Source organism: Microchirus variegatus (assembly GCF_963457635.1).
Source record: "Microchirus variegatus genome assembly, chromosome: 2".
NCBI lineage: Eukaryota > Metazoa > Chordata > Actinopteri > Pleuronectiformes > Soleidae > Microchirus > Microchirus variegatus.
Window position 1 is genome coordinate 35314593 of NC_139803.1, and position 26963 is coordinate 35341555.

Below are 26963 nucleotides of genomic sequence, written 5' to 3' on the forward strand. Positions count from 1 at the left end.
CATTTTGATACTTAACTAGTTTTATTGTATCCTGTCATGTCTGTTACTGTTGGTTCCATCTGAGGTCTGTGTGGACATTAGCTTTCCAGATGTGTCTGTTCCTTTTTGCTCTTGGTTATGAAATATGTGTCTCATATGTACATGTATTTTTTATTTTTTTTATTTTTTTCAAATCTGAGCCTGCTGTGAATGTGGTTTGTAAGGGCTCCATGAACGCTGAGGTTAAGAGTGATCTATGTCGACAAGTTTTGATCTGTCAAAACGGGAAGCTCTTTGATCTGAAATTAAAATGAATTCATCTCATCGTGTGCCACGAGCTCCTTGTTACTCTCCTCTACTTAGGGCTGTATGATGAAGGGCTGACTTAAATGAGGTAAGTGGTACTGTAATGTGCCTCCAGGATATGTGCACATGTTTTATGACGCCGAAACCTTACCATTTAAAGGAACAGTTAGACACTGTGGAAACTTTCGTGTCAAAATGTGAGTTTCTAGTCTTTAAGTGAATGCAGGTGAATGTTAGTGCCCGACGTTCTGCTCATTGGCACCTGAAACCACACCAGAGAGAGAATAGTGCAGTTAGTGCCGCAAGAACCGCTTTTATCACAAATCACAATGGAAAGTGCTAAGACCAAAGTGCATCTCACTTTTCCTGCAAAAAAAAAAAAAAAAAAGGTTCATGGGGGTTATATGGTGTACAAATTGCCTGTCATTATATACAGTGCTTCTTCATTTCAAAGAGTTGGAAAAGAAGAAAGAATAGTCCCTGACATTTTCCCCTGTCACCCGTGGCAACTGCTAAGAAAGAGCAAGATGTTTCTTGGTGAAAGGTGAATTATTGCCCGTCTTCCTGCCCAGATGCTGCCTCCTGCAGCAAACATAATGTGTCACTCCCTGTAGAATTTGTTTTAGCTCAAATGATTTAGATGGAACTAAACACGTTTAGATTCCAGCCTCTTGAGCTTTTTAATAATACTGTATTTAATTAAAAAGAGTTGATGTTGATGTCCGATGATTAAACTTGTCGTTGAAAGTTTTGGACAAGCAGCTGACAGGAAATTATAATTAAAAAATCATTTAAAGTTGCACAGTGATACATGCTATCTCACAGAATGAAGCATAGGCCTGGTAAATCCCATTAAATGCAATAATAAACGGAGCAATGCTTGTGCCCGAGGACCTCCAAGTGTGTATTAATCACAACAAAAATTAATCATTTGTTAGAACAGCAACATTTGCCATATAGTGTGCAGCTGTGACCCACTTTAAAGGAGATATGGAATCGAAAGTATCGTTTTAATGCATAGGACAATATGACATTTTACTATAATGTTCACCAGTAAATTATGATTAGTAGTAGTAAATAAGTAATCTTTCGTTATTATTACATGGTTATTGCAATTTGGTAGCATAATAACCCTTAATTTTAGGATTATTTTAGTCACAGAGCACAACACCTGCTTTAATTGTAAATGGTTCCTACTGTTGGAGCTGTTGCTTAGCATGTTTGAGTTGCTGTTGGTTAAGATGAGTGGTTGGTAGAGCAATGCCTTGCTTCCCCCCCCTTCAACAACAAACACACACACACATCTCTGAACCATCACTTATCGGTCGCCATGACAACGCTGAATACCCCTATCATTCCACAACACATTGCAGACTTTCTAAAAATAATGTGTTGTGTTTTTTTTTTTCCCCACAGACTCTTCTCCAGACGACGGAGCAGCAAATCCGCGTGCACTCAGAGGGGAGTTCAATAACCTCGAGGGAAATTAACGCAAATGGTATTTTACATTATTAATAAACAGCCACTGTTGCATTTATAACCTGGGAGAAAAAACAGCAACATAAATACAGCACTCAGAGAGGGGAAGGATCCTGTTGACTGTGCACAGACCGATAAAGGCCATGTCAGCAGCTGCTCTAACAGTGGAAAACAGACGGTTAGTTCGTCATGGATGTGACTTTTTTATAATTTATATAGCCAAATTGTAGGTATGGGTGAAAATAACCCTAACCCTTACATAATCTATCATAATTATGCTCCCTTTTCCATGTCCCTCACTTTTCTGAGGAAAACGCATGCAAACTGATACTCGAGCATGAAAAATGTCTGTTATCTGTGTCTGGTTTCCACACAGCATGAACACAGAGGCAAATTCCTGACAGTTTGGTGGAAACAACAGTGATGTGACATGAGTATTCAGCGCTGATGCGCCTGGAGTCAGCCTCGTCTCTGTAGCCAAGGGCAATAAGCCATTCGGCATCTTACATCTTATGTAACAGCAGAAGACGGGGCTGTCGGCGGGAAGGGAATCAGGCGTCGTGTGATTGATTCCAAACACTGACATTGTGTTGTAACCCATCATCCGTCTGTGAAAAACAGACTCAGGAAAAAAAAACACACACGCTGACCTTGTGTAGCAAGAAAACATCCACAGATCACTTTATTTAGGTCTCAAGTAAGGACACAACACAAGTAGGGTGGAATCTGTTTTACATTTGTTTGTATTAATCATGTGTTGTTGTTTTGTTGTTGTTTAGGTGCAGCTGAGTATAATGAGGTAGACAGTGACATTCCCGATACAGTATATGTACAGAGCTGGATGCAACAACAGGGGAAATTGGCCAGTTGTCACTCACACCTACTACAAAAATCCAATGTCAGGTAAATTAAAGGTAAGAGACATGAAGAACAACATCCTGCATAGGGCTGTGTACTAATGCTAAGAAAAGAATCACTAAAAAAAACACCTACACAATTAGTTAACAAACAATATGCCTGTGGGCTGGAAAGTACTGACAAAATAGTTCAATAGAAAGCTCTGCTTTTATTATATTGATCGTATTTCTTTTAGTGTACATTGATTAAATAAAATCAGCCTCAAAGCAATAGCATATTTTGCTATATTAGTTTTCTATATATATATGCTGTACATCACATTTGGGGTAAAACAGTCAATACTTAACACTGACTAACACGTACATTTCAGGATATAAAAATAAACCTTTTAAAATGTAAACTCAAATTGACTAAAGCAATAAAAAACACATATCAGCAGCTTGGATTGACAGTTATATGGTTATTATCTAATACTTGGCACACTGTTGCTAAGTTACTTGGCAGTATGACTATGGATGTAAATACCAGCTGAGGATACAGCATTACAGTCTTATGGCAGCAATTATGATAATAATACACGCACAATCGGATAGGTTTCAAAACACAGTGTCTGTATTATTTGTTTTGTAGGTAAGGTTTTGTAGGAGTAGGAGCAACGCAACGCCACTCTGCTTATCTGCTCCTCCAAAGTGGAGGAAACACTGCGCTTGTAGCCTCAACAACACGGTAAACAATCATCATCAAAATAAACGACTACAGTACGACAAAAACAATTACTACAAACAAGAGGAACACAAAAATATTATTCTTCCTCCTCGATGCCCTTTAGCGCCGTAGCTTTAGAGGTCACATATGAGTCTATGAGTTAGAGTTTAACAGTCAGCTGAAGCCTATTAACATACTAACAACCTCAACATGGACACCTTAACAGTCATTGATCACTGAAGAAAGCTATCAGAGTATAACAGTTCTTGTCATTTTTCCATTTTGCGTCGCTTATTATAAGGTAATTAAATGTTAAACATTAAAAGAGGTGTAATGAAGTGCTATATTCATTTAAAAAAAACACAGTAATGATTGTGATTTTCTTCTGTAAGATCACATTGCTTCATCCCAAAAGGTTTCGACATTAAAAAATCACTGTGTACCAGTTAGATAGAGAGCTGCCGTGCTGGCCACAGTAATTGTCACAGTTTGAATAGTGTATGACGCTTAAATAGAACAGCTACTGTTTCACAAATGTGCAACTCTTTTATGATACATCACAAAGTTTCACTGGACACAGTCACTGCTATCATTTGGACTATATATATCAAAGCCATTACATACAAAGAGACTAAGCTGTTGTCCTGTTTCTCTTGTGTGAGGAGCTCAAACCTCGCGTGCTCTGATTCTCACCATATAAACTCTGCAGTGGGTCGATGCAAATGTAAAGTGTAACCACACACTGTGTGCATTCACTAAACTACGTGACCCCCCCACCCCCTCCCGTCACAGAGCAAATGTATCGCAGCACAACGCTGCAAGTTACACAACCTTATTCCATGGCAACCGTGTGTTGAGTGATTTGAGAGCAATTGCTCAGCAGCCCCCGCTGAGCGCCTCAGTCGGCCTTGTCCTCGCCGTTCTTGGACCACCCCCGGCTCATGGCCGCCACCACGATGCTGTACATGCTCAGCCAGGCTTGACGCAGCGGTGCCGTGTAGGCCTGGCCCAGGCTGCACTGCAACATGTAGAGGAGGGATTCGCCCACCACCTGCAGGAGTTCACACAAACAAGCAAACATGAAAAAAAAGAATCTACTTGTGACTTAACTTGCAGTATAGGAGACGTAGGGTCGTACAGCAAACGACTGTGTGTTGACTCCCACGGCCTGATGCTTCCTCCCAAGGTTGAGCAGAAAGTCCTCCAAAGAGGGAAGGTCATCGAGGTGGCTGACCGCCGCATCGATCACAAGCATCACCTGGAGACACACATGCATAAGAAAAACAAAAACACACAAGACTTATGGTGTTTGTATATACTTGTCGTGGCTGTGGTAGTGAACAGAGCTCACCTTGGTGACGTGTTCCAGGAACTCTGGGCTGGACAGGCAGTCCTGTGTGGAGCCACAGTTTGTGTTGTAGTTGAAAAGACTGAGCAGCGCCGGGTCCAGCTCAAACAGTCTGTAGCACACACACAAAAGCACCACACACTATTCCATATGCAGTCTCAGAATCAATCTATTGCATAAATCACATGTGTAAAAATAAAATCCCTCCTGCTGCAGCTATCGCAAAAGTAAATCTGGATTATTGCAGTCTGTCGCCAAGCAACAAATCAAGCCTCCGGTGCCTGTGTGGTGAAAGTGTGCGGCGGATGATTTATTATGATGCCTTCTACACACCTGTGGTCCATATTCTAACACCCGTCAGAAAACAGTAAGCTCCTATCACATCAAATGTCATTAGATGAATGCGTTCATGTGTTTTTTGATGCTGATGTTACCTGGAAAACATGATGACACCGTGAGGAACTTTGTTTTTGCCCAGGCTCTCCCAGCTGCCACGGATCAGCTCCTTGTCCTTCCCCGACAGCTTCTCCATCCTCCCTCTCAGGGCTGGAAGCACAAGTCAAGTTCGTCTGGATGGAGGGGGGGGGGGAAACACTCACACAAACTCCTCTACAGGACGAGAAGCCTCAGGCTGAGGAAAGCCATAACACTCCAATCCACACACAGAAAAACTTCCACTCGCCCACCTGGAAAAACAAAGTGGAGCATCAGGTGATGAGAATGCACAACACAGTTGATTTTCCAGTGAAGTTTCACATATGGGGGACTGACATGGCACACACTGCACACATACTGTACCTTCTTGAGGTCAGTCTTCCCTCTGAACTTCTTCTGGTGCAGCCAAGGCTGAGGGATCTATGATATATGAGTGAGTGAGTGTGTTTGTGTGCAGCCTATCCTGACACTTTGGTGCACTTGCTCTCTTTCCCCAGCCCACAGTGCAGTCAGGGGAGACGAAGTTGTGCCACGCTCTAATCTGTCACACTGCCTTACTGTCTCTCTCCACTTCCCGCTCGTCCTCTTGATGTGCTCTCTCTCCGGCTCTGGGGATATTATTCATGCCACTGAAGGAGGAAAAAAAAAAAAGAAGAAGAGGCATCTCTCTCCTCTGCTCTCCACAGTAGGCAGCAGCGAGCCACAGCTCCTCCTGCAGGTGAGCCCGAGGACCACGACACACAAGAGACTTCACATGCACTCAACTCTGCAAACACTTGTGTGAGGTCGAGCAAACAAGCAATTAAAATGAACAACAAAATAACCACAATACACACATTTCATACAGTGTAATTGCACAAGTTCTAGAGCAGGTGAAGTTGCTTTAACGTCTATATCATCTATTCTAGGGTGTGTCCTCTAAATTTGCCACCATGCATTTACAGAATTAAACGTGTGGGAATTTTAATATTGCACAGTGGCTGGAATAATAAGAGACCTGAATGTGCCACCTTGGCAAAATTATATTGTTCATCCTGTCAGAAGAAAGCCACTCCTTAAACAGCGTGATCATAACATACGGTGGCCAAGTTCACAGCCTCTCATTAATCTAAATGAGATATGTTTGTCCTCGTTCTCAGCCTCCACACTCTGTGGCACTGCAATTTGTTTTAAAGAGACGCAGGCGCCTGCTGCCTCACACGTTTTTTTTTTCTCGTGGATTGCGGGTTCCCAATTCGATGTTATCTAATATGCCGGGAGAGATTGGTTCTGTTTTCAGCCGCGCGCCAGGGGAATTGAAGGTGCGCAGCATTCTCCAGAGGGACCATATAATGCAGAGTGGGGAGGGATACACAGTTCCCATGACAACCTGACAGGATGGAGCCCTTGAAGCTTTGTCATGTGATGTTTGAGATCTCAAGGGAGTCGGTGATAATCTATCGCATCTATAAGAACTAAAACCTGTTCATAAATGCTTATATAAGTCATACTGAATACAAGATATGACATGTAGGACATTTATCTGGATGTTGCATATTTCAGACATATTTTGTTGACCCGAATTCATGCAATATTTTCAACGTGTGACACACTAGCCTACAAAAAAGTAATCACATGGTATGTGCACTGTCTACAGAAAGCCCTTTGATCGTGATTATATACATATCCAGACATTACCATGCGGTTTGCGAGTTAAAATGATCTCTCCGCAGCTTTGGGTCAGTCAGCTGTCTAAGCACAAGCGAACAGCAAACGAGCAACAACAAGAGTATTTGATGTGGGTCTATGGGCTTGGACCAAACCACTGAAGTGTTCTGTGTGAACGCAAATGCACAGCGAGGGCTGTTTACTTAGGCGGCGTTGTGGCTGCACAAAGAACTGGGATCTTTTAAGACCAGCAATCTGTAAAAGACTCATGTCAGACGATTGGTGTTGTAGCCAAGAAAAATATGTACATTTATTGGATATTTTGTCACAGAACTGTGAGAAATACATAAAGCAAACACAATGTTTTTTAAATGGCTATGAGTTTGAGTCAGTACCAAGGTTATTATAGTTAAGAAATTTAGTAGTTTTTCAGTTTGCTTTTTTGTTTTAGTTGATTCAACAAATGATTTAGTAGTTTCAGTTTAGTTTTTATTTAGTTTTAGTCTTAGTTTTTCAGGTATTAAGAGAAAGCCTTGACTTGTAGATGCCGGGAAAGGATGAAAGAGTGTGTGACACCAAATATGGATTATCAAATCCTTTCATTTCATTCATTTCTTTAACACCTGCAGGTAAATCAAAAGTAAAACTTCAAATAGTCCGGAAAAAAAACAAAGACAAAGCTGAATTTATCTACAATTCAGTTTAGTTTTGCTTTGTTTGTTTTTTGGTTGTTGTTTTTTAAATTGTTTTTATTTTGATTGAACTAGGTTTTTTTTCACTGCTAGTTTTAGTTTTGGACTTAGTTAGTTAGTAACTATAATAACCCTGGTCAGTACAAGCCAAATTTATGTCAGAAACACACAAGAATATTAAAAACTACTTAATGCTCATCTATATACTTATCTGCTTCCCAGTTGTAATCCCTAATGTTTGTGGCTGTCAAAGTTCAAATGTTTGTGATCTCATAATTTGTACTTGCACGTCTCAAACTATCAAATGCTTGGTGCGGACGGTTTAACCCTGACATTAATCATTTTCTTTGAGGACAGTGTTGTTTTCTGGTGGAAAAGCCACCAAAAAAAAACCTCTGCGCCGCATGCAACTCTTTGATCATGGCATTTCTTCTCTTGACGACTTCACGCTCTCCTCTTCCACATCTTCAATTTTCTCCTCGTCGTCCACATTTTCTTCCCTAAATCAGACATGTGGGGTTAGGAAAACGGCTATGCTGTAATTACATCAAACTTTTACTTGGCTACAGTGCTGGACATTTCTGGACTAAAGACGGCAGAAAATTATGTAATACAATATGACCAAACCACATAAAGTCCTTGACTCTCCGGCAGCAGTACTATTCATAATTTTACTGGACACAGTGGACGGAACAATTCCCTCTCCACATACCTTCCAAGAATGTAGTTTTCATTGATGAGATCATTTTCATCTGTGTCTTCCTCGGATCTGGACGAGGCCGATGCTTCTTCGCTCGCTCCACCTTTCTCTTCAACGAATTGCTCCGTGAAGCCAGCTTTCTTCAGCATGTTTCTGTACGTCTGCTCGGCGTGAGCCTTCGCGTTTCTCTGCCAGTAAAAAAAAAACAAGTTATGCCACTGTAGATGATAATAATAATCAGTTTATGATGCAATGCAGCAGCCACTTACCTGTTTCACCTGTTCGAACAAATAAGGCCGGTCACTGACTCGTGTCTTCATGTCATGTAACTCTTTCTTGTACTCTTTCATCCTTTGTTGATCAGCCATCCTTTATGGAAGAGCAGATTATAGTTTATTAGTATTATTATTTACTATTATAGTTATAGTTTGAGACCCGTACTTACATATTGTGCTTTAGTTTCTCTTGAAACACTTTCTTCAAGTTGATGTGTGGATCCAGGGACTTTGCGTGAAGGTCGACACTCTTCTTAAGGGCCTGGGACCTCATTTGGTACTTACTGAACCAATTTGCGCTCTCTCGGTTCTCACTATCCCTGAGCTCCATTGATTTTCTGTGAAGGTGACAATACTCTGAATGTCAGTAAATCCAAAATGCCCTCATTTTAAATATGTCATAAAGTTAGAATGCAGCTCACCTGATGGCCGAGCTGCGCATCCTCACAGCATCAGTGATGTATGTGGGAAGTGTGTCTGTGGACAACGATGTTAAGGTCCCGAGTGACTTGCTTCTCCTGATATAGTTTTTTTTTGGTTCCTATCAATATGAAGGAAAATAATCTTGGTAACACTTGAGATTAGGGAACACATATGTCTTATGTAGGAAAAATCTTAATTCATGTTGTAATAGAGGTAAAATAAGGTTATGTAGCATAAGGTGTTAATATATGCTTAATGATTACTAATAAAGGGCTAGTATGCTACTTATATATGTTTGTAAGCACAGTTAATGGTGAATATGTGTTCCCTCATCTAAAGTGTTACCATAATCTTGAATGTTTAATGTATGGCTTAAACTATTTAGTAGACATTTACCATAATAACATTCATCAGATGATCCAAAGAATGGTAACTCAATATAACTATGCTATGTTGCCACTGGTTAAAGCTGGTTAAAGTGAGTGATGTCATCTTTTGGCTACCTTTCTGTCTGTTGCTGCTGTTTTTTGTCCCCCTCCATATGTTGCCTCATGAGGGGGGACACAATCTCAATCTCTTTTTTTGTGGACTTCTGTTTCCTGATTGTGTTCAGTGTTGGTGCAGAACCAAATAGCTTTTCCTTGATTTACTTGCAAACCACCCCTGAGACCAAGTGACCCATGTCACAGACCGACACTCTAAATCAGTGGAACGTGTTGGAATCTAGAGCGCTTTAAAGCATACTGTATTTCATGTCAAATATTTCACTGACAGCAGCTTTAAATTATAATTTGGTGCATTTTATTTTTGTTGTGCAGAGGGCTCAAAGTCAACTGGATTTCAGTGCAGTAAATATAGTTTTACTTTTTTAAATTGGTTGCTTTTTTTTAAAGATACTACTTCACAATTTCTAATTTTTAAATCACAATTTGCACATAAATGTCTGACACCATTCATAACGTATAGGATTCTGGTGATTGTATGAGAATCAATGACCTGCACAAACCTCAGTGAACCTATATTGGATTGTTGTGTGCAATGTGCAATTGATTCAAATTTAAGCTACGAGATGGAGAAAGTCTGTAATATAAGAGTTTTCAAGAGAGTCTTAAGGACATGCCTTACTGTGCACGGTTTAAATAGCTTTGCAGTTCCACATTTGTGGGAAGTGGTCCGTGCAAAAAAAACCATACAATAAATCTTTCATCATCAAACGAACATGTTCCCAAGGACACAGCACAGAAAGTAAAATGTGACCTGGTCAAATTCCTTTGTCATGTTTTTATAAAAAAAACAGAAAAGAAAAACATGCTTGAGTGTTGAAGAACCACAAGAACATATGATGGACCACTCTACAGTCAGCAAAACTGAGGGTAAACATCTGTCCCGCTATTAGGCTTGTTTTTGTACAGTTATGAGAAGTCTTGTGGTTTCCTGGTCCTCCTGTCCTGTCTTGAACCATCCATCAATCAGAGTAGTGAAATTGTGGGAAAATTTAACTTGAAACCATCTGAATCTGGTTCTGTGGAGACCTGGATTATTCATTTTTAACTATTCTAGAGAAACTGGCTTCTGAAGATAAACATTATCATTTTGTATTCCATACATCCATCTTCTACCACTTTATCCTGCACATAAGATAATCACCTTCTATTTCTGCCTCTAAGAAATGTGTTGACCAAATTCTATGCTGAATTGATGCAAAACAGAGTGATGCACACAACTGCAATGAAAAAATCCAAAGAATTGATGATTACGGTAAATAAAACTATAGATCAAAGTTGAAGGAAAATTCTTTTTTACCTGGGATTTTTCTGGGCTCATTTTCTTTTGCCGTTGAGCAAGAGCTGACGTTCTGAGGGAGAAGGGCTGACACTTGGTCGTATCTTTACTCGGAGCTTTTCTCAACGCCTCTGTCTGCAAAGCCTTGTGCAACCTGCTGAAATCAGGGACCTGTTGGATGATTTTGGGCTGGAAGCTCGGCCTCTCGTCCAGGAAGCCCAGCTTCTCTTTCCTGGTGCGCTCAGCAGTGCGAAGTTTTGTGTTGCGGTATGTAGAAGATTTCCGCTGTCGCCCGGTCGCTTGAGTCCGAACAGGACTGTAAAACTCTTCCAGGTCTGTACAGAGTTAGTCAGTCAATGTATAACGTATTGCTGCAATCACAATTAATATATACTGTATATATATATACAAACAATAGGTGTATTTCTTCTTAGATCTCTTACTCACAGAACTTTAGACTATGAATAACCAATTCTTTCCATATGGGCTGCCTGTTTCATCTGTGTTATTCACATATAAAATCTTTTATTTTCCTTTTAGTTCTTTACCCTTTTAATATTTTTGATATTATAAAACGTTTATTGATTTAGAGATGTTTATTATATCATTGTTGGGTTATATTTTATCCATTTGTAAATCGTTATATGGAAATTAAAATGTTTAATCCCTGGGGGAATTTAAGGCCAAATTTTCCCTCACATTTGCCTTTGAGGAATTGTGTCCTAATACTTTATATGTATTAAAAAGGAAGGGAAACACCACTCTTTCGTTGAACATCATCCCATTTAAAGCGAAAAACAAAACCACACAACCAACCGACCTTTCAGCTCAGACTCTTGCAAGTCCTTCTCCATTTTTTGCCGACGTTTCCTGACAGCAGGTGCCTTGTTTTCCTCTTCCGGTGACATTTGGTTGAATGTAGCTATCAGTTTCTCGAGTTTCTCCATTTCTCTCTCCTGGAAACTAAAAGGTTTTTGTGTGGACAGCAAGAAATTCTTTCTTTCCTCATGACCGTGTTCCCTCTCTTTCTTTCTCAGCTCTGTCATCTCCTTAAAGAGGGGCTGGTTGACATGGCTGGGAACTGGGAGAGCACAGAACTTCTTCTGACATTCAGCCAAGGCATTCTCCTCGATGCTCATCTGTGTCGTCTTCAGTGAAGCAGCTTGTCCACGCCATTGCGCCTTGGTGGGGCTCAGCGTGGAAGCCTTCATGAAATAATGTTTCCACTTTGTTGAAGGTAAGCAGGCTGAAGAAGAAGAATTAGGTCTCTCTGCATGTCTGTGTTGATGTGCGGTGTCTTTATGTGAGGTCAGGGCCGATGAAGGGACGTATCTCCTCATTCCCACATGTCTAAAACAATCATTTAAGATATTTAGAGAAAGCAAATGTAGAGATTATCCTTTTTTACACATTATATGCTTGAAATTAGTGGCTGAGAACTTGTGGCGTAAGGAATTATAGGTTTAAGACAGTCGTCTGTTCTGGATTTTTTTAGCCGTGTGTCAAAAAAATTGCTGTAACAACATAAAAACCCACTTCATGAGCTGTTTACCAGCACACACGCCATTAATTGCACCTGCACCTTCACTGCCTTTGGTCTGCTACTAGAGAAAATGCCTTGATGCACAAACATGTAGCTTTGCTACTTTGGTCAAAATTCCTAAAGATAAGGATATGAAAGAAGTACAGGAGAAATACAGAAATACAGGAGAAGACTCCCGCTGTGAAGCTGGCTGCAGGAACCACTGATGGTACGTGTTAAACGGCAACAAAAATATTTGAAAAAGAACATAAAAAACGTAAAATCTCACTTCCCTACATGTTTGCAAACATGTTTGATACTGCAAACCTACTTGGCTTGTTGTTCATCTGTTGACAGTAGAGTGTTCTGATAGAGCTTCTTCTCTAACTCCTCTGTGTGTTTCTTTTCCGTCTTCTGCAGCTGTTGAAAAAGGGCTTCTTTCAGACCGTTAAGGTGCTGCTGCTGGAGCATTATCTCTGACCTGAATCCATCTTCCAGCAAAGCATTCATCTTTGACATGGTTACCTGTTACCAAAGGAGAGTGAAGTATACAAAAATCAAACATTTAAGTGTGTTTATACCAGTGTTTTTTTTTGTTTTTTTTTACAGTAAGGTTAGTAATATTTGACAAAAGTCATCCCTCCTAATATTTTCTGGCAGGCTGTACACCCAGAGGTGCAATGATGCCCTCCACAGGGGAAAATGTTTCTGTACCATCATCGCTCCTGTCTAAGTTAGTTAGTCAATAGTGGAATTCGCACAGTTGCACTATGTCATGTTATCCTTTCATCCTTTTATCTTTTTTTGGCTGTGTTATAAAAAGGTATTAGTGGTAAAACGAAGAGCTGTTTGGGAGCACAAAGAGAGCTGAGCAAAAATGATGTGGGTTACTAAAAAGAGCCTCGAATGCCCATCACATCACTATAAGGGCTTCTTTTGGCAACCTCCAGTCCGGTAGATGGCGGTAATGCCCCTTTAAAGCTCTTTGCCAACCGCAATAAGGAGAAGGAAGATAAAGTTCTCTTGGCAACCATAAACAAACACCGTCTCCATGGACCTAACTTTACTTTAAACTGACTTGTTATTGATGACAAAAAAATTATTAACGAACTACAAAGGACTTACGTTTATGGTTGCATTTGAAGATAGGAATTTCCCCTTCAATAAGAACAACGATGCGAACAACGGCTTTAACCAGTCTTGATTTAAAACCCAGATGACTGACACCGAGACAAGACCGAGTGAAATGTATGTATCCAACAAAAGGTGGTGTTGAAACGTATTACAATAATACTAAAGCGCTGATAACAAGTTTCCTCTAACGGTAGTGGTAGCATTAGCACCGTCTGTGGTCAGAAGCGGAAGTGCTCGGCGACAGACCGACGTCCGCTGTGATTGGTCGTCAAACCGGAAGTACTTCGCTCCGCTTGTCAACACAACATGGCTGCGTTTAGCAGTTGTTCATAGTAGGACAAACTCAAGGGGAAACGCCTGCCTGCTTCTCTTATGACTTCTCTTATGAATTTAATCTCACCACGTGTTTTCGTCTTTTCCTTTTTTAAGTACGTGGCTTGTCTCACATGAATACAGGGTGAGGACCACATGATGCAAAGGCTCACCAGGGCGGCGCTGGCCTTAAATGGTCGGTGTTTTATCACAGAAAAGCACGTATCTGCGGTAAAAGTCATCACTCGGGGGTTAGCGTGTGCAGAACATGGGGACGACTCCGCCAAGAATGAGGTTTATGATGTTATTATATCCGGGGGAGGAATGGTTGGCTCTGCAATGGCGTGTTCCTTAGGTGAGTTTACGTTTACTTACACTAACCCTTGTTTTCCTCTCTTGTTTCCTTTCTATCTATGCTTCAACACCGTTTTCTTCTTCCTCTCATGTCCATTTCCCTCCTTTACCACATTATCCCTGCTTTTATCCTCCTTGCTTTTCCTCTTTCCTTTCTCTGCCCCTTTTCCACTCTATTTCCCTTGTTCCCTCCTTCTTTCCTCTCCACATTTCTGTCCCTCTCCCTCTTCTCTTTTCCTTCCTTTCTTTGAACGTCCCTCCATCATGTCCTCTATTTGTCAGCATGTGTGTGTCATGCTCGGGCATGTATTGAATAAACTTGGTGCAATAGAGTTGTTCACAGCAGATATTTCACATTAAATAGTAGGATAAACGCATCTTTTACCAGTAGCATAAATTAGGGTTCTTCTCCACTTTTAAGAGACTCGGGATAATGCTTCAATTCAAGTATAGCTTTGTTGACATTCAAACCTGTAGAAACAATTTTTATTGTAAAGCTGCATACATTTTTACTGTAGTTTATGGATATGTTCCAATAAAGGGATTGAGATATAATTATACTGTATAGTAATTTCCCCATTGCTAAGGCTCTGCACTGTTTGTATCTATTGACAGGTATGGATCCCAACTTGGGCAGTAAGAAGATACTGCTGCTTGAAGCAGGCAACAAGAAAGTCATGGACACGGTTCCAGACACCTACAGCACCAGGGTCAGCTCCATCAGTCCTGGTTCTGCCACCCTCCTCAGTGGTAATGTATGCACTCTTACAAACCAACACAAATATTATCAAAAGATTTATATAGAGTATGTGTGTTTGTGTAGAAAGGGAAGACATAAAATAACAAATAAATAAAGTATTTTCTGTGTGAAGCTTGTATTGCTATAGACTAGTAGATGGCTCCCACAAGATAAGAAAGGGATCAGACACGGACCAGTCAGTCACCCAGGCTTTCCTGGAATCATATCTGACCCCATTTATTCTTCTTGAGATTTCTGCTGCAATTCTTTCTTTGTACCTTTTAGGGACTAAAATATATCGCTTTCAAAGTTGTACATGTTAGGAGTAGGGATTTCAAGTAATGTACCTTTAACTGTGTCTGATGAACTTCATGACATGAGCATGACATCACTGCAGAACTGTGTGTGGTTATTGCATAGAACTACATAGGTAACATTTATTAGGTGAAAGTTCATCCACTTTTAATGTACTCCACTTGGCCTTCCAGTTTAGTGATAAGAGAATTAGCAGCAGCAATATCTCCATGGTAACATTACTCTTTTCGATGAGGTATATTTTTTGTTAACGTTAATAATAAGCTGAGGATTTGCAGTTTGCTGATCTGTTTGTCTGATCAGAGTCGAAATCTGATATGGACACTGAAATTAGTTTGATGGGGGTGTAGCAATACAGTGTTGCCTGATCTCGCGAGAGAAACAAGCAACTGGGCCTGTGAAAGCAAGCGACTTTTCTATCTTAAAAAAAACTTCAGCACAATTACCACAAGAGGGATTTAAACCTGCTTGTGGATCCAGCAAGCAGACAAATTATACTGTGTTTCAAAAACATATCGAAAATATCTGCTTGACAACTCATGGAGCCAAGCCCAAAAAACCCGCCGCAACTACCAATATCTGTAAGCGACTTTACAGAAAAACAAGCCCAAAGTCTCTTATAATAAGCAGACTTGGCAACTATGGCAGTAGAGTGTAAATTAGTTGATGTAAAATGTTATGTTTGGCTGTTATAGCATTGCCTACCATTGGCACCTGCACATTAAGTAATGATAGTAATAACTGTGAAGTTTTCCCATGTTTATGGAACACCGTCTCCTTCAGAAAAATCAGACTTTGCTTCACATCATTCATGGTAATTTAACCTCGTACCTGAAATACTTAGACAACATTATATTTTAGCGTCTACCATGTAACAAAAGAAACCAAGTGATTTCATCACTTCATAATCAAATTCATATGTAAATGTTGCAGCAAGGAGACCTGGGTCCGTGATCCAGTCAGAACAAGGGTCTTTCTGCATGAAGTTTGTATGTTCTTACCATGTGTGCATGGGTTTTCTCCGGGTTCTCTGGTTTCCTTCCACAGTTGTCTGACAACAATGGTTGTTTGTCTCAATGATATTAATTTACAAAGCTATTCTCAGGTCTTCGCCCCTCCTACCTGTTGACTTTTATCAAACAGCGGAGCTCTGAATTCTATCAGCTTTCATTCACAGGAGTTTCTCTCACTGTCTGTCCCAACGGTCAGAAGTGAATTGGGGGGTAGAAAAGGCTTTTATGTTTGCTGCTCCCTTTGCCTTGAATGAACTGCAGAAAATATTTGAAACTTAAAGGCTTGGTTTCACTGGATATTTTTAGGTGAATGCTGGGTGACTTGAAGGCAGGCACATCTGTTTTATGTTTTTGTATAGTATGTACAGCTATGTCTGCTGAGTGTTTGTCTGTCACCTTGTTGTACTTTGTGTTTAACTGTGCTGCTGCCACACTCGCAAAAGAGATTTTTATTCTCATAGTGCTTTTTTCCCTGGTTAAATAAAGGTTAAATAATAATAAAAATAATACAAATCTGGCCCTGTGATGTACTGGTGGTCTGTCTTTTGCCCTATGTCAGCTGGGATCAGCAAACCTCATGTAGGTAAAGCAGTAGATGATGAATGTATATGATGCCTTGCAGTCAAATCCCAGAATTCAGGTTTTGACTTTCAGAATGTGATTAGGATTTTTTTATGCACTGTACTGACATAAATTGTTGCATTTGCTCTGTAATTGATTAGAAGTGTTTGTATGCACACACAGGCATTGGAGCATGGGAGCAGATTACAAAGATGAGATGCAAGCCATATCAGAGAATGCAGGTATGTCAATCTTTTGTACACCATGGCAGTAAATTGCTTTTGTGTCTGCACAGTACAATACAATACGGTAACTACCATTGTACTGCAAAGTCAAAAGTTCAGAAAAGTATAATTTCATGACAAAATAACTACTGCCTTCTGCTAAACTGAACATCTTCCCAAATCCTTCTGTTACACAACCTGTTTTCCAGGATATGTCCTTCATACGTTCTAATTTACTGGCATACTGTATGTATTTCTGTCGCCCATCAATCACACTACCATACAATTTGTGGAGAGAAAAATCTGTTACATTCAGCTGCTACCCAGTCATTCATCTTAATTATCAAGCACACAATACTGTATCATATCATATTGTGTACTATGTGTAATTGTTCTCATTAGAGTGGCAAACATTGGTTTCATGTAACATGCATTTTGATCGCCCCTTTGCGCAATTTATGTCTTTTCGGTAGCTCCGCAGGCTCTGTGGCAAGATGGATGCCAAAAAATACAAGGCATGTTTAAAAATAAAGTTAAAAAAAAGGGCCAACATCTGCGTTGTTCGTTGCACTGAAAGGCTCCATGACAGTGCTAGTTTTATTTATTAAAGTCATCTTTTCGATGAAGAATAAACCATTTTTGACACTTTCAAATTGGTACTCGCTCCCCACATCTTCTAATTACAAAGATTCATGGGAACAAGGGGAAGAAGATGAAAGATCGGGAGAGTGGTTGTTTGCTGCAAAGTGAACTGGCTTTACGGCTGTGGGCGCAGGCTCAGTCTCTCTTGTAAGATGTGGTTAGTGTGTACCAAACACTGGACCGCAGGGTTTCTCTCTTGGCCTAAGATGTCATCATGCAGTGCCTAACAGTGATTATGGTAATGTACCTCTCCCATTATACCTTTCCCTCTGCTACCACTATTTTGGCATGTTTGCCCTTGAATTTTAGTTGTATACATCTCAGCCATAGCTCTAAAGTATGTGCTGCAGGTCGGCTCTAAATAACATTCTTTCCATGCAATAAAATGCTCCTTCACCTTAAATGTAAGCATTGAGGGCTTAGATTTGAAACATGAGGCAAACACCATAAACATGCAAGGAAGTATATTGTTAAAATTTCACGCAGAAAGTAGTAACTCATTCCACACGCTGAATCATTTCACCCTGCATTAAACAAAACCAAAACATTTTTGGGCTGGTCTTGGTAGATCTTTCTTCCTAACCACTTATCACAAGTTGCAAACCCACTGCCATTAGTGGTTTTCTGTAGGGTATACCCCCCTACTTTATGGCAAGTTGGTAAAAAGCAGTGCAGCAGCATATTACTGCCCAATGATGGGTTCTGTCACCATAGTTGCAACCTAGGAGAGGATTTACCTTGTACAAACACTTTCAACCCCCCATGTTTAACTCGGGTTTGGAATTACATGATCCCAAACTATATCTCACTCTGCTGCTTTTGGTTTTGGATAAATATCGGCCTGCCCTGTGATGTATATGTCATTTGTTATTTGGGTTTCCGAGATAATGTTTGTGAAAATCCACATCACATAATGCCGTTTGGTCCTCGAGCTGCATTAAGTTGAAATCATGCGTCCCTGATGTAGGGCTTTTGGTGACCCTCATTGCTCTGGGTTGGATGTGTATTCAGGCTGTGCTAACCTCCCACAGCATCCACCAACTTTGATGTGTTCTGCTCATTGAAGCAGCACTTTTCTGCCCAGCTTTAATATATATAATATGTGAAAAGGGGATGCATTTAAGGATAGACTTGTTGACCACAGGCATAATGGCTCTCTCATTTAGGTTTGGGACGCCTGCTCTGATGCCCTGATCACGTTCGATAAGGAGAACCTGCAGGACGAGATGGCATACATTGTGGAGAACGACATCGTTGTGGCTGCACTCACTAAACAGCTCGACGGTCTGTCCGGTAAGCACGCACGATTTAAAAACATGAAGTCCCACTAAGTGGCAGTGCTCTGGTAAACTCATTGAATCTTGTTCCATGTGCCTACTGGAGGCTGAGGTTGTAGTCCATCCTGTTTCTCAGGTTTTGTTGGTTTTTCACTCTGTCCCAGTGACTGTTTTAAGACGAGTTAAACTTCTGGAGCCATCTGAGTTTTTCCCCTGTAGTTTGAATCAAAGCGTCACAGCTACAGAGCCCCAACACCCTCTGAGGACACGTGAAATAGTCCAGTGACCCAGTTGAACTTGACATGTGCTTCTATGCTTTGCCACCTCTTAGGCCACTGAAGTGCTACAGTGTGTTATGCTGCTTTGCTGCTGACATCAACCAACCAAGCGTTTCAAATAAAACTTTGCTGTGTGCTAGACAGTTAAAGTGGCATTATTTATAAACAGTTTTCAACAGCCAGCTAACAGATGTGTGTGTTTGCCTCATCTGCCTACCATTTGTCCCCTTTCCCTCTTCTCGTCTTAGACGTCGTAGTAGTGATGTGCTCGAGATGCACGACATGAAATGTATGCTCCCAGCTGTTTTCAATGTAGCCCTGCTCTCCAATCAATGTGACATCCATGTTCAGGCAAAAGTAGCTGTTCTGTGGATGGGTCCTGCTCCAAGTTAGCGCGAGCCAGCGTATTTTGGGAGCCTTTCATGTTGTGGGATGACAGCTGCTGATATTTTAGGATGATGGGAAGTTTATAGTACAAAATCCGACAAGCTGGCAGCACGTGCAAAGTGTGCCGTGGTGTGCTTGTAGATAAACACTATTAGTCAGCGCAGTGTGGCAGGCCGAGGCCATTACGAAGGTTGTCAAATGTGAAGTTAGGCAGCTACCATAGGCCTGGGAGGAAAACCAGTGCTGTTTTATGAGTTGGTTTATAGATGTTCCACTGCTTTAGCTGTAGGCAATTCATGGTCTCAATTTTTTTTTAGGTAGCAGAGCACTGATTTAATGTGATGATACAGTATACACAGGACTTAAGATCCCTTTATTGTGAGTCACAACATCTGACATTTTATTTTAAGGAACACTGCTGTTTTTTTGTTTTGTGCCACATCTGTAGTCACCTCTTTCATGTCCTTTCCTGTTTATCAGATAATGTACAAGTAAAATACAGGTCCAGAGTGGTGCATTATACGTGGCCCATGCCCCACCAGGCGGCAGACTACATCCCATGGGTCCAGGTCAAGTTAGCCAATGGAGAGACTCTTCAAACCAAGCTGCTGGTCAGTTTAAGTCATCACATAAAATTGTACTTGTTCCTCTCTTTTTCTCTTATTTGATTTTTACCTTTTTCTGCTTCTATGTCAGATTGGTGCCGATGGGCCGAACTCAATGGTGAGGCGAGAATTGGGGATACCCACAGTCAAGTGGAGTTACGACCAGTCTGCTGTTGTTGCTGTGCTGCACCTATCAGAAGTGAGTATCACTTACAACACTTTTTTGATGATGTGTGTACATCAGCTCCACGTGACTCTCTTTGTGTATAACAGTGGTGTTAAGATCTTGTCACCTGACATATTTCCTAGATGTACAGAGGAGGTGATTTGTTTTATGTCAAGGAGGCAACAGCAACATTGTGTGAGTAAGACGAGTAAATCCCGCTCATTTAGCTCTTTGTATTCAAACAAACGCTGCCCCCTGGAGAACAGAATTCCCGATTATCTGTGTGGTTTGCGTTTCCACCAAACCTCGATGTTCCGATAGTTTGTCAGCTATTCGGATATACATTTGTTTGTTTCGTGTCGCTAACTCGGAAGTCTCACTGAACCTATTCGTCGGCACGTACGTCCTTGTCTTCTGTTCACTTGTCGCACATGCTTTTCTTTTGCTCCATATTATTATATAACCGCACTGGCTTAAACAACTGCAAAATGTTTTCCACCAATCAATCAGTGTTCTTCAGCACACAGCCCCACCTCTAGAGTTCCTGGTAATCTGAAAAGTTCCTAGTAGGTTTAATCTTCTCTCGGTGAAAGTTCGGGGGAAGAGGGAATGTTGTTCCCTGGGTAATTTTGGTGGATACGCGACAAGGAAAATCTGTTTTCAGATGCAGCATACCATAAATGTCACATTGTTTCTTTTCCAAAGGCAGAATAATAACAACAATAACAACAACAACCATAATCCCCAAATGTTATACATTGCAGCTTTAAGCAAGAATGACCATGTTGCACTGAGTTACTGAACACAATGTATTGTTTTTACAATGGTTATTTCAATGTCACGTCTGTCAACATGCAGAGAACAATACGCCCACCCAGCAGCGACCTATATATCATCTTGTTTTCATGTAATGCAATGTATGTTCCTAAAATATAGCTATACAACACAATGCCAAACAATATCAGCATAATCTTTTAATTTATGTCTTACACAGCCCACTGAGAACAATGTGGCATGGCAGAGGTTCCTCCCAACAGGACCCATTGCGATGTTACCGGTAATATATCTGCATGAATACAAGTTTGTAGCAAGAATATTTGTCCGTCACAAAATAATTTGTAAAGCTTTAACCTTGAACCTCTGTGCACCACAGCTGTCGGACACAGAGAGCTCTCTGGTGTGGTCAACCAGCCATCAATTTGCAGAGGAGCTGCTAGCTCTGGATGAGGAGAGTTTTGTTGATGCCATAAACTCTGCCTTTGTAAGTGTCTCTCTGGTCTTTGAACGGATGATGAATTTGATGAATGATTTCCCATCTGTCTCTGTATACGTGTGCAGTGTGTTGCAGGGGTTCTCCATAGACTTACTCACGTGTGTAAAAAGCTGTTGTCAGTGACTCACATAAACAATATTGTCATTGTTATTGCCCAGACTTCACACAATACTAATATTTCACTATGGGAATGACATACCTATCCATTTTTTTGTGTTTAGAGAAACGTCTTTTTCCCAAGCTGGCTATTTTTACAGGGCCTGCTGATGGACGGGGTCACCACGGTTGAGTCACGTTTGGTTTCAGGCCTGGTTTGCTAATTAAACCTGTGGTCACCCAGTGTCGACCATTACTGCATGGAATGTTTTTCAAACAGAGCTAATTCAACTGCATAGCCTGGCCGGCATCTTCTTTTAATTAGCCCAGCTCCTGAGGCTCTGCCAAACCAGTTAGTTAGGGAGGGGAAGAAAAGCACTTTCGCTGGCCTGGAGCTGAGCTTTACTCCTATGTCAGCTAATTTCTTTGTCCACTTAAAGGGACAATGTCTGTTTTCGCTCTCTCTCTCCTGACCATTTTTCATTCTGTGTGAAAACGTGTCTTGCCTGTCTGTGTTTGCACCCACAGTGGAGTAATGAGAACCAGTCGGAGACAATTGAGACAGCTGGTGCAATGTTCCGCAGCGCCCTGTCAGCCATCATCCCGTCTGCAGGCTCACCTCGACAGCTCCCTCCTAGTGTGGCAGGGATTGGCCCAAAGACACGAGTCATGTTCCCCCTGGGCATGGGTCATGCCTCAGAATATATAAGGCACCGAGTGGCTCTGATTGGGTGAGATATTATGCAGAAAAAGTGACATGAAAAGATGCTTAAATTTTTGGTTCAATTCAATTCATGTATATGATATGAATGATAATAATAAGGATCCAGATCGGAACTGGATCCAGAATCTTCCTGTCCTCTGAGAGAGAGGCCAGAGATATTGTTTAAACAACACTAAATTTGACCATTTTCTTGAGTAATATGTGAAGGGAGTGAGTTCCATTCATACATAGCTCTGTACATAACCATTCATTTGATGCCATAGATCATGTCAAAATGTCCAATAACTGCATTTCTGGTGACATAATGATGTTTTTAAACTCAATCTCCCGGGTTTCTGCAACAATTTCTGATGAATGCTAAGAAATCTGTTTTTAAATTACTGAAATTACTTTTGAAACTAAAGAGAGACTTTTGTGCAATGTCACCACTCTTTTTCTATAACCACAAAGCAATACAATGTCCACTGCTCTATTTTGTGCAATTTTTAGTTTTCCTCTCTTGCTCAGTGTAAGACATGTAAGTCACTGACTTAGATTTTTTTTGCAGGATGTGTAAAATAGCACACCATGTGCCGAATATATTTGGACAGTCCTGGGTATGTTTGTCTTTGCAGGGATGCAGCCCATCGTGTCCATCCTCTGGCGGGTCAGGGAGTCAACCTGGGCTTTGGGGATGTGGCTTGCCTCACGCGGCTCCTGAGCCAGGCGGCCTTTAACGGGAAGGACCTGGGTCAGTGAGAACTCTAAACACAAGCACTGCAACTATAGCTCAGTGGTTTCCCCTAAGCTCTTTTCCATAGCCCCAGCTCAAGTACATGCTGGTAACCTGAATTATAAAAAGCATGTGCTTTTCCGACAACAGACATATGAAGTTTTTCTGCCACGAGGCGTGCATAAGATGCTTTTCATCAAACTGAAAATCCTGTTATGTGATATTGTGTATATTTTTTACCTCCTGTTAAATGTTCTTAAAGGAGACATATTATACCCTATTTCTATATGTTAACCTAGTTCCTTGGTGTCCTTATGAACATGCTTTGGTCATAATACCTTAAGGATGAAGCACCATAGCAGTTCAATCACCCTGTTCAGAACGCTTGGTTTTGAGTGTCTGTCTCCAAATGTAAATGAGACTGAGGCTCCAGCAGCTAACAGCAGTTAGCATTTGCCGACTCTATGTATCCACTGGACACGTAAATCCTGTGAGGCTGGAAGTTTGTGTAGAACTCTGTGCTGCACTGTGCAACCAAGACCTCCACTCTTCTGGATACTATTGCCCTCGCCTGCGTTTTTTTAGGGATAAAGCGGAGCTCTGCGAGACAACAATTCCAGGAATTTGCACAGTGTGACATCAGATTGCGTGCGGAAGTCAATATTGCATGTTTTATCTCATGTACTTGGACTGAGGCGGACCACAAAAAACACAAATGAGTTGTCTTTTTTCACACTTTGCCTACTCATAGAGCCTCAGAGTCCCAAATATAAGTATTTAAATGATTTAAAAAGTTGATTTTGCATAATATGTCTCCTAGGAGGAAACCTGTAAGTGGTGAACACAAATTCAGTTTATGTCTTCTGTTTTTAAACCCTACAATCCTTCTTTGTTTGTGTAGGCGCAATCCAGCACTTGTTAGAGTATGAAACCGAACGGCAGAGACACAACCTGCCTATGATGGCTGCCATCGACCTCATGAAACGCCTCTACTCCACTAACTCTGCTCCTGTGGTTCTCCTACGCACCTTCGGTCTGCAGGCCACCAACATGCTCCCGACGCTGAAAGTAAGCACGCCTCTACCACCACACATATCCCTTCGATACATCCCAGTGAACCTGACCCGTCGCCCAGATAGCATCAGCCACCTGTCAGAGCTAAGCTCCGCCTCTGCTCCGACCCCACCCTCCTCCCTCTTTTCTGATTACACGGAGCTTTACTTGAGCGGTGTCTATAATTTCCAGGGTTTGAACCTACTACTATGGCGTCTAAGTTTAGCCCCAAATTTAGTGTTACCAAAAGTGTGTGGGTGGGGTGCAGGGCTGGCCCCGGGGCAGCGGACAGCGGTGTTGGCTTGTGTTTTCACACCCCTTTTATTACCAACCACTCATGTGAAATGGCTTTATTCCCTACTAAGTGATTCAGACCAACACTACTGTAACTGGTTGTAAAGGCTTTTCACTATGGAGGCGCAGAGTTGAACGTGACATCTTTTCCATATTAAACAATGGTGATTTCACTGGTTTACAGGCCTCGTATAGAGCCCTGCAGTCTCTGCAACATTTCAGTTAGATTCAAAGGTTACAGGGTTTTTGAGTGGTGTCTCTTTTTCTGCCTCTGCAGGAGCAGATCATGGCATTTGCAGGCAAGTGATGCTCTCGCCATGCAGTGGTCGTTCACGGATCTTCAGACTGAGCTGTAAAAAATTGTGTTTTTAAGAAACTAAAATAATAAAGATTTATTTTACTCTACTGTGATTCCTTTTCTTTATTCCAACTTCACATGTTAGTTGAGTACAGTGCATTACTTTATAGCTGCAGATAGATTGTTAACCCTTTAACACCAAGTGAATTGCAGACGACACGTTTGCACAAGCACATTTTGCGTTATCGTAATCACGCAACGGTTTGTGCTATCGAAAAAATTACAACGGTTTCTGAAAAGCTGAGAAGTTGCACATCAAAGCCATCATGTGGTTACTGCGGTAATTTCACTCGCGCTGTTGCAGGAAGCTGGCAAATGAGCGTCTTTGTCACCAGAGAGGAGATGATGGAAAAATACCTGTACATAGTTTCCGGTTTTTGGACACTGAGACAAAAACTCAAACAAATGTTATTTTAAATGTTTTATAGTGTTCTAATTTCTCAATTTAACACGCAAAATCATGTACTTCATGTACAACTACAGTGTTTTTTTCCTCATTTTAAATTGTTAATACACGCTTTTACCATGAAGTCAATTGTGAATAACTGCCAGATATTGAAAGTTATTCTGGAAATAATTCCCAGAGGGCCACATGCTTGGCGTAGTGGATAGCTACATTGTGGTCTCCCCTTGTGAGCGTGGGTTTTCTCTGGTTTTCCTCCCACAGTCCCACATGCAGATTTGGGGATTAGGCAAATTGAACACTCTAAATTGACCGTACGTGTGAGTATGTGTTTGTTTCTGTGTGGCCCTGTGATGGACTGGCCTTTCCTATACCAGCTGACATGTGCCTTTTGCCTCTATATCAGCTGGGTTTGGCAGTAGAAGACCATCCATCCACTCGCTAGATATCATTCCTAGATTGAGGAAAATAGACTGGAAGTCTTCGGTTTGGAGGAGAAGGAGTTTTTTCCCTTACACAAAGTGTAAAAAGCACAACCACACACATTAGGCACATTTTTCATGTTTATTAAAACATACATGTATAGTATACAATTATTCCACTGGACTGAATAAAAACCACAATTTACATAATTGTCAGTCATCAGGTTATTCATACTGATGAACAGTTCGGAGCAAGTGTGCAGCATAAAGGTTTTGGAATGTAAAAAGCAGTTCCCGTATCAAAGTATTTCACTAACAGAAGTTTATGTATATACAACAGTAGTTATTGAGCATGTTTGAGTACTGAAAGGACAGAAAAATGTGGGCGTGGCTAACACAGAAAGTCCAGGAGTTAATATTTGATGAGGATAATTAAAATACATTAGATAAACTTTCAGTTAATTAAATATTTATACAGTTCACAAGAAAATGACAAAACAGAATACAGTATTACTAATGGTTTCAGCAACGAGTGGAGTCATGGGTTTCAACCTTCTTTAGTGTGTAATTTCTGTTTACATTTTTGTTGTCTTTAATGGCTGTTAATTACGTTGGTGGATGCACTTACTGCCCATGATGAGAGGTTTTTCTTTAGCTCGTCTAAAATACAGGTCAGGCCCAGGGAGCCTGCAATTTCACCCTGCCTGATAAGGCCTTTTCCACTGCAGACAAAACAAACAATAATGGCTGACCTTTAAGAAGACAGGAATTATCCTCATGCTTGTAAAAGCAACGCAGTCTACGCGCTCTCTCTGCTTCACCCCCCCCCCTGCCGAGTCGTGATGAACGCAATGATGCATATGTACAAATCTTAAGTCGACATCAAAAGAATCTGACCATGTCTCAGCTACAGTATCTGCAAGTAAAGTGTTATGTGCAAAGTTGAAAAAAGCTGTGCGGTTTTCATCTGCTCGATTTCCAATGAAGTCTGACGTGTCAAAAGACCGGAGGGGTAGTCGCGCGTCCTGTACGATCATTTACTGCGGAACTATGGTTGCACTTCCGACAACTCGTCTTTTACGGGTTTTACACTGTCCTGTGCAGCGTGCATCAGGACCAACAGTCGACTGATTGTCTCTAAACTACACTCACGTGCGCGCACTTGAGAACGACACCCATAAGGAATCAAAAATGTAAACGTTTTTACAAAAATAAAGTCAGCCCTCCAGTCATGAGCTGAACGTACAGTAGAAATAGCTGGCCTTAAAAAAATATAGTGATTTTTTTTTTTTTTTGTTTGTTTCTCTCAGCAGTTCTCGGAGCGTTCGCAGGCTGCTGAGGTTGTTGAGGGGGGAGGGGGCACAGTGGGTGAGGAAGATCAGTGGGACTGGCTGTGTCTTTGAGGGGACGGTTCTATACGGAGAGGGTGGATGGAGGAAGGAAAAGCCCCACAGTGACTGACTTTTTGTC

At 41.1% G+C, this 26963-nt stretch overlaps 3 protein-coding genes across 3 annotated transcripts; 1 reads left to right on the forward strand and 2 right to left on the reverse strand.

Moving 5' to 3' along the window:
* Nucleotides 1-4225: 4225 nt before the first annotated feature.
* ngb (neuroglobin) lies at nucleotides 4226-5207 on the reverse strand (the record flags this gene model as incomplete). The annotated part of the gene is made up of 4 exons (XM_083910725.1): nucleotides 4226-4378; nucleotides 4466-4585; nucleotides 4679-4787; nucleotides 5110-5207. 4 exons carry the CDS (start codon nucleotides 5205-5207, stop codon nucleotides 4226-4228), a joined length of 480 nt encoding a protein of 159 aa, XP_083766851.1.
* Nucleotides 5208-7867: 2660 nt separating this feature from the next.
* On the reverse strand, nucleotides 7868-12670 carry fam161b (FAM161 centrosomal protein B; the record flags this gene model as incomplete). Its single annotated transcript, XM_083906908.1, has 8 exons — nucleotides 7868-7949; nucleotides 8162-8337; nucleotides 8419-8518; nucleotides 8595-8762; nucleotides 8847-8965; nucleotides 10651-10964; nucleotides 11450-11979; nucleotides 12483-12670. 8 exons carry the CDS (start codon nucleotides 12668-12670, stop codon nucleotides 7868-7870), a joined length of 1677 nt encoding a protein of 558 aa, XP_083763034.1.
* A 918-nt stretch (nucleotides 12671-13588) lies between these two features.
* coq6 (coenzyme Q6 monooxygenase) lies at nucleotides 13589-24715 on the forward strand. The gene is made up of 12 exons (XM_083910770.1): nucleotides 13589-13952; nucleotides 14567-14701; nucleotides 16763-16821; nucleotides 18612-18738; nucleotides 19868-19998; nucleotides 20084-20191; nucleotides 21153-21215; nucleotides 21312-21419; nucleotides 22056-22258; nucleotides 22866-22981; nucleotides 23865-24031; nucleotides 24588-24715. The coding sequence occupies exons 1-12, from the start codon at nucleotides 13754-13756 to the stop codon at nucleotides 24615-24617; spliced, it is 1446 nt and encodes a 481-aa protein (XP_083766896.1). The 5' UTR covers nucleotides 13589-13753; the 3' UTR covers nucleotides 24618-24715.
* The last annotated feature ends 2248 nt before the right edge of the window (nucleotides 24716-26963 follow it).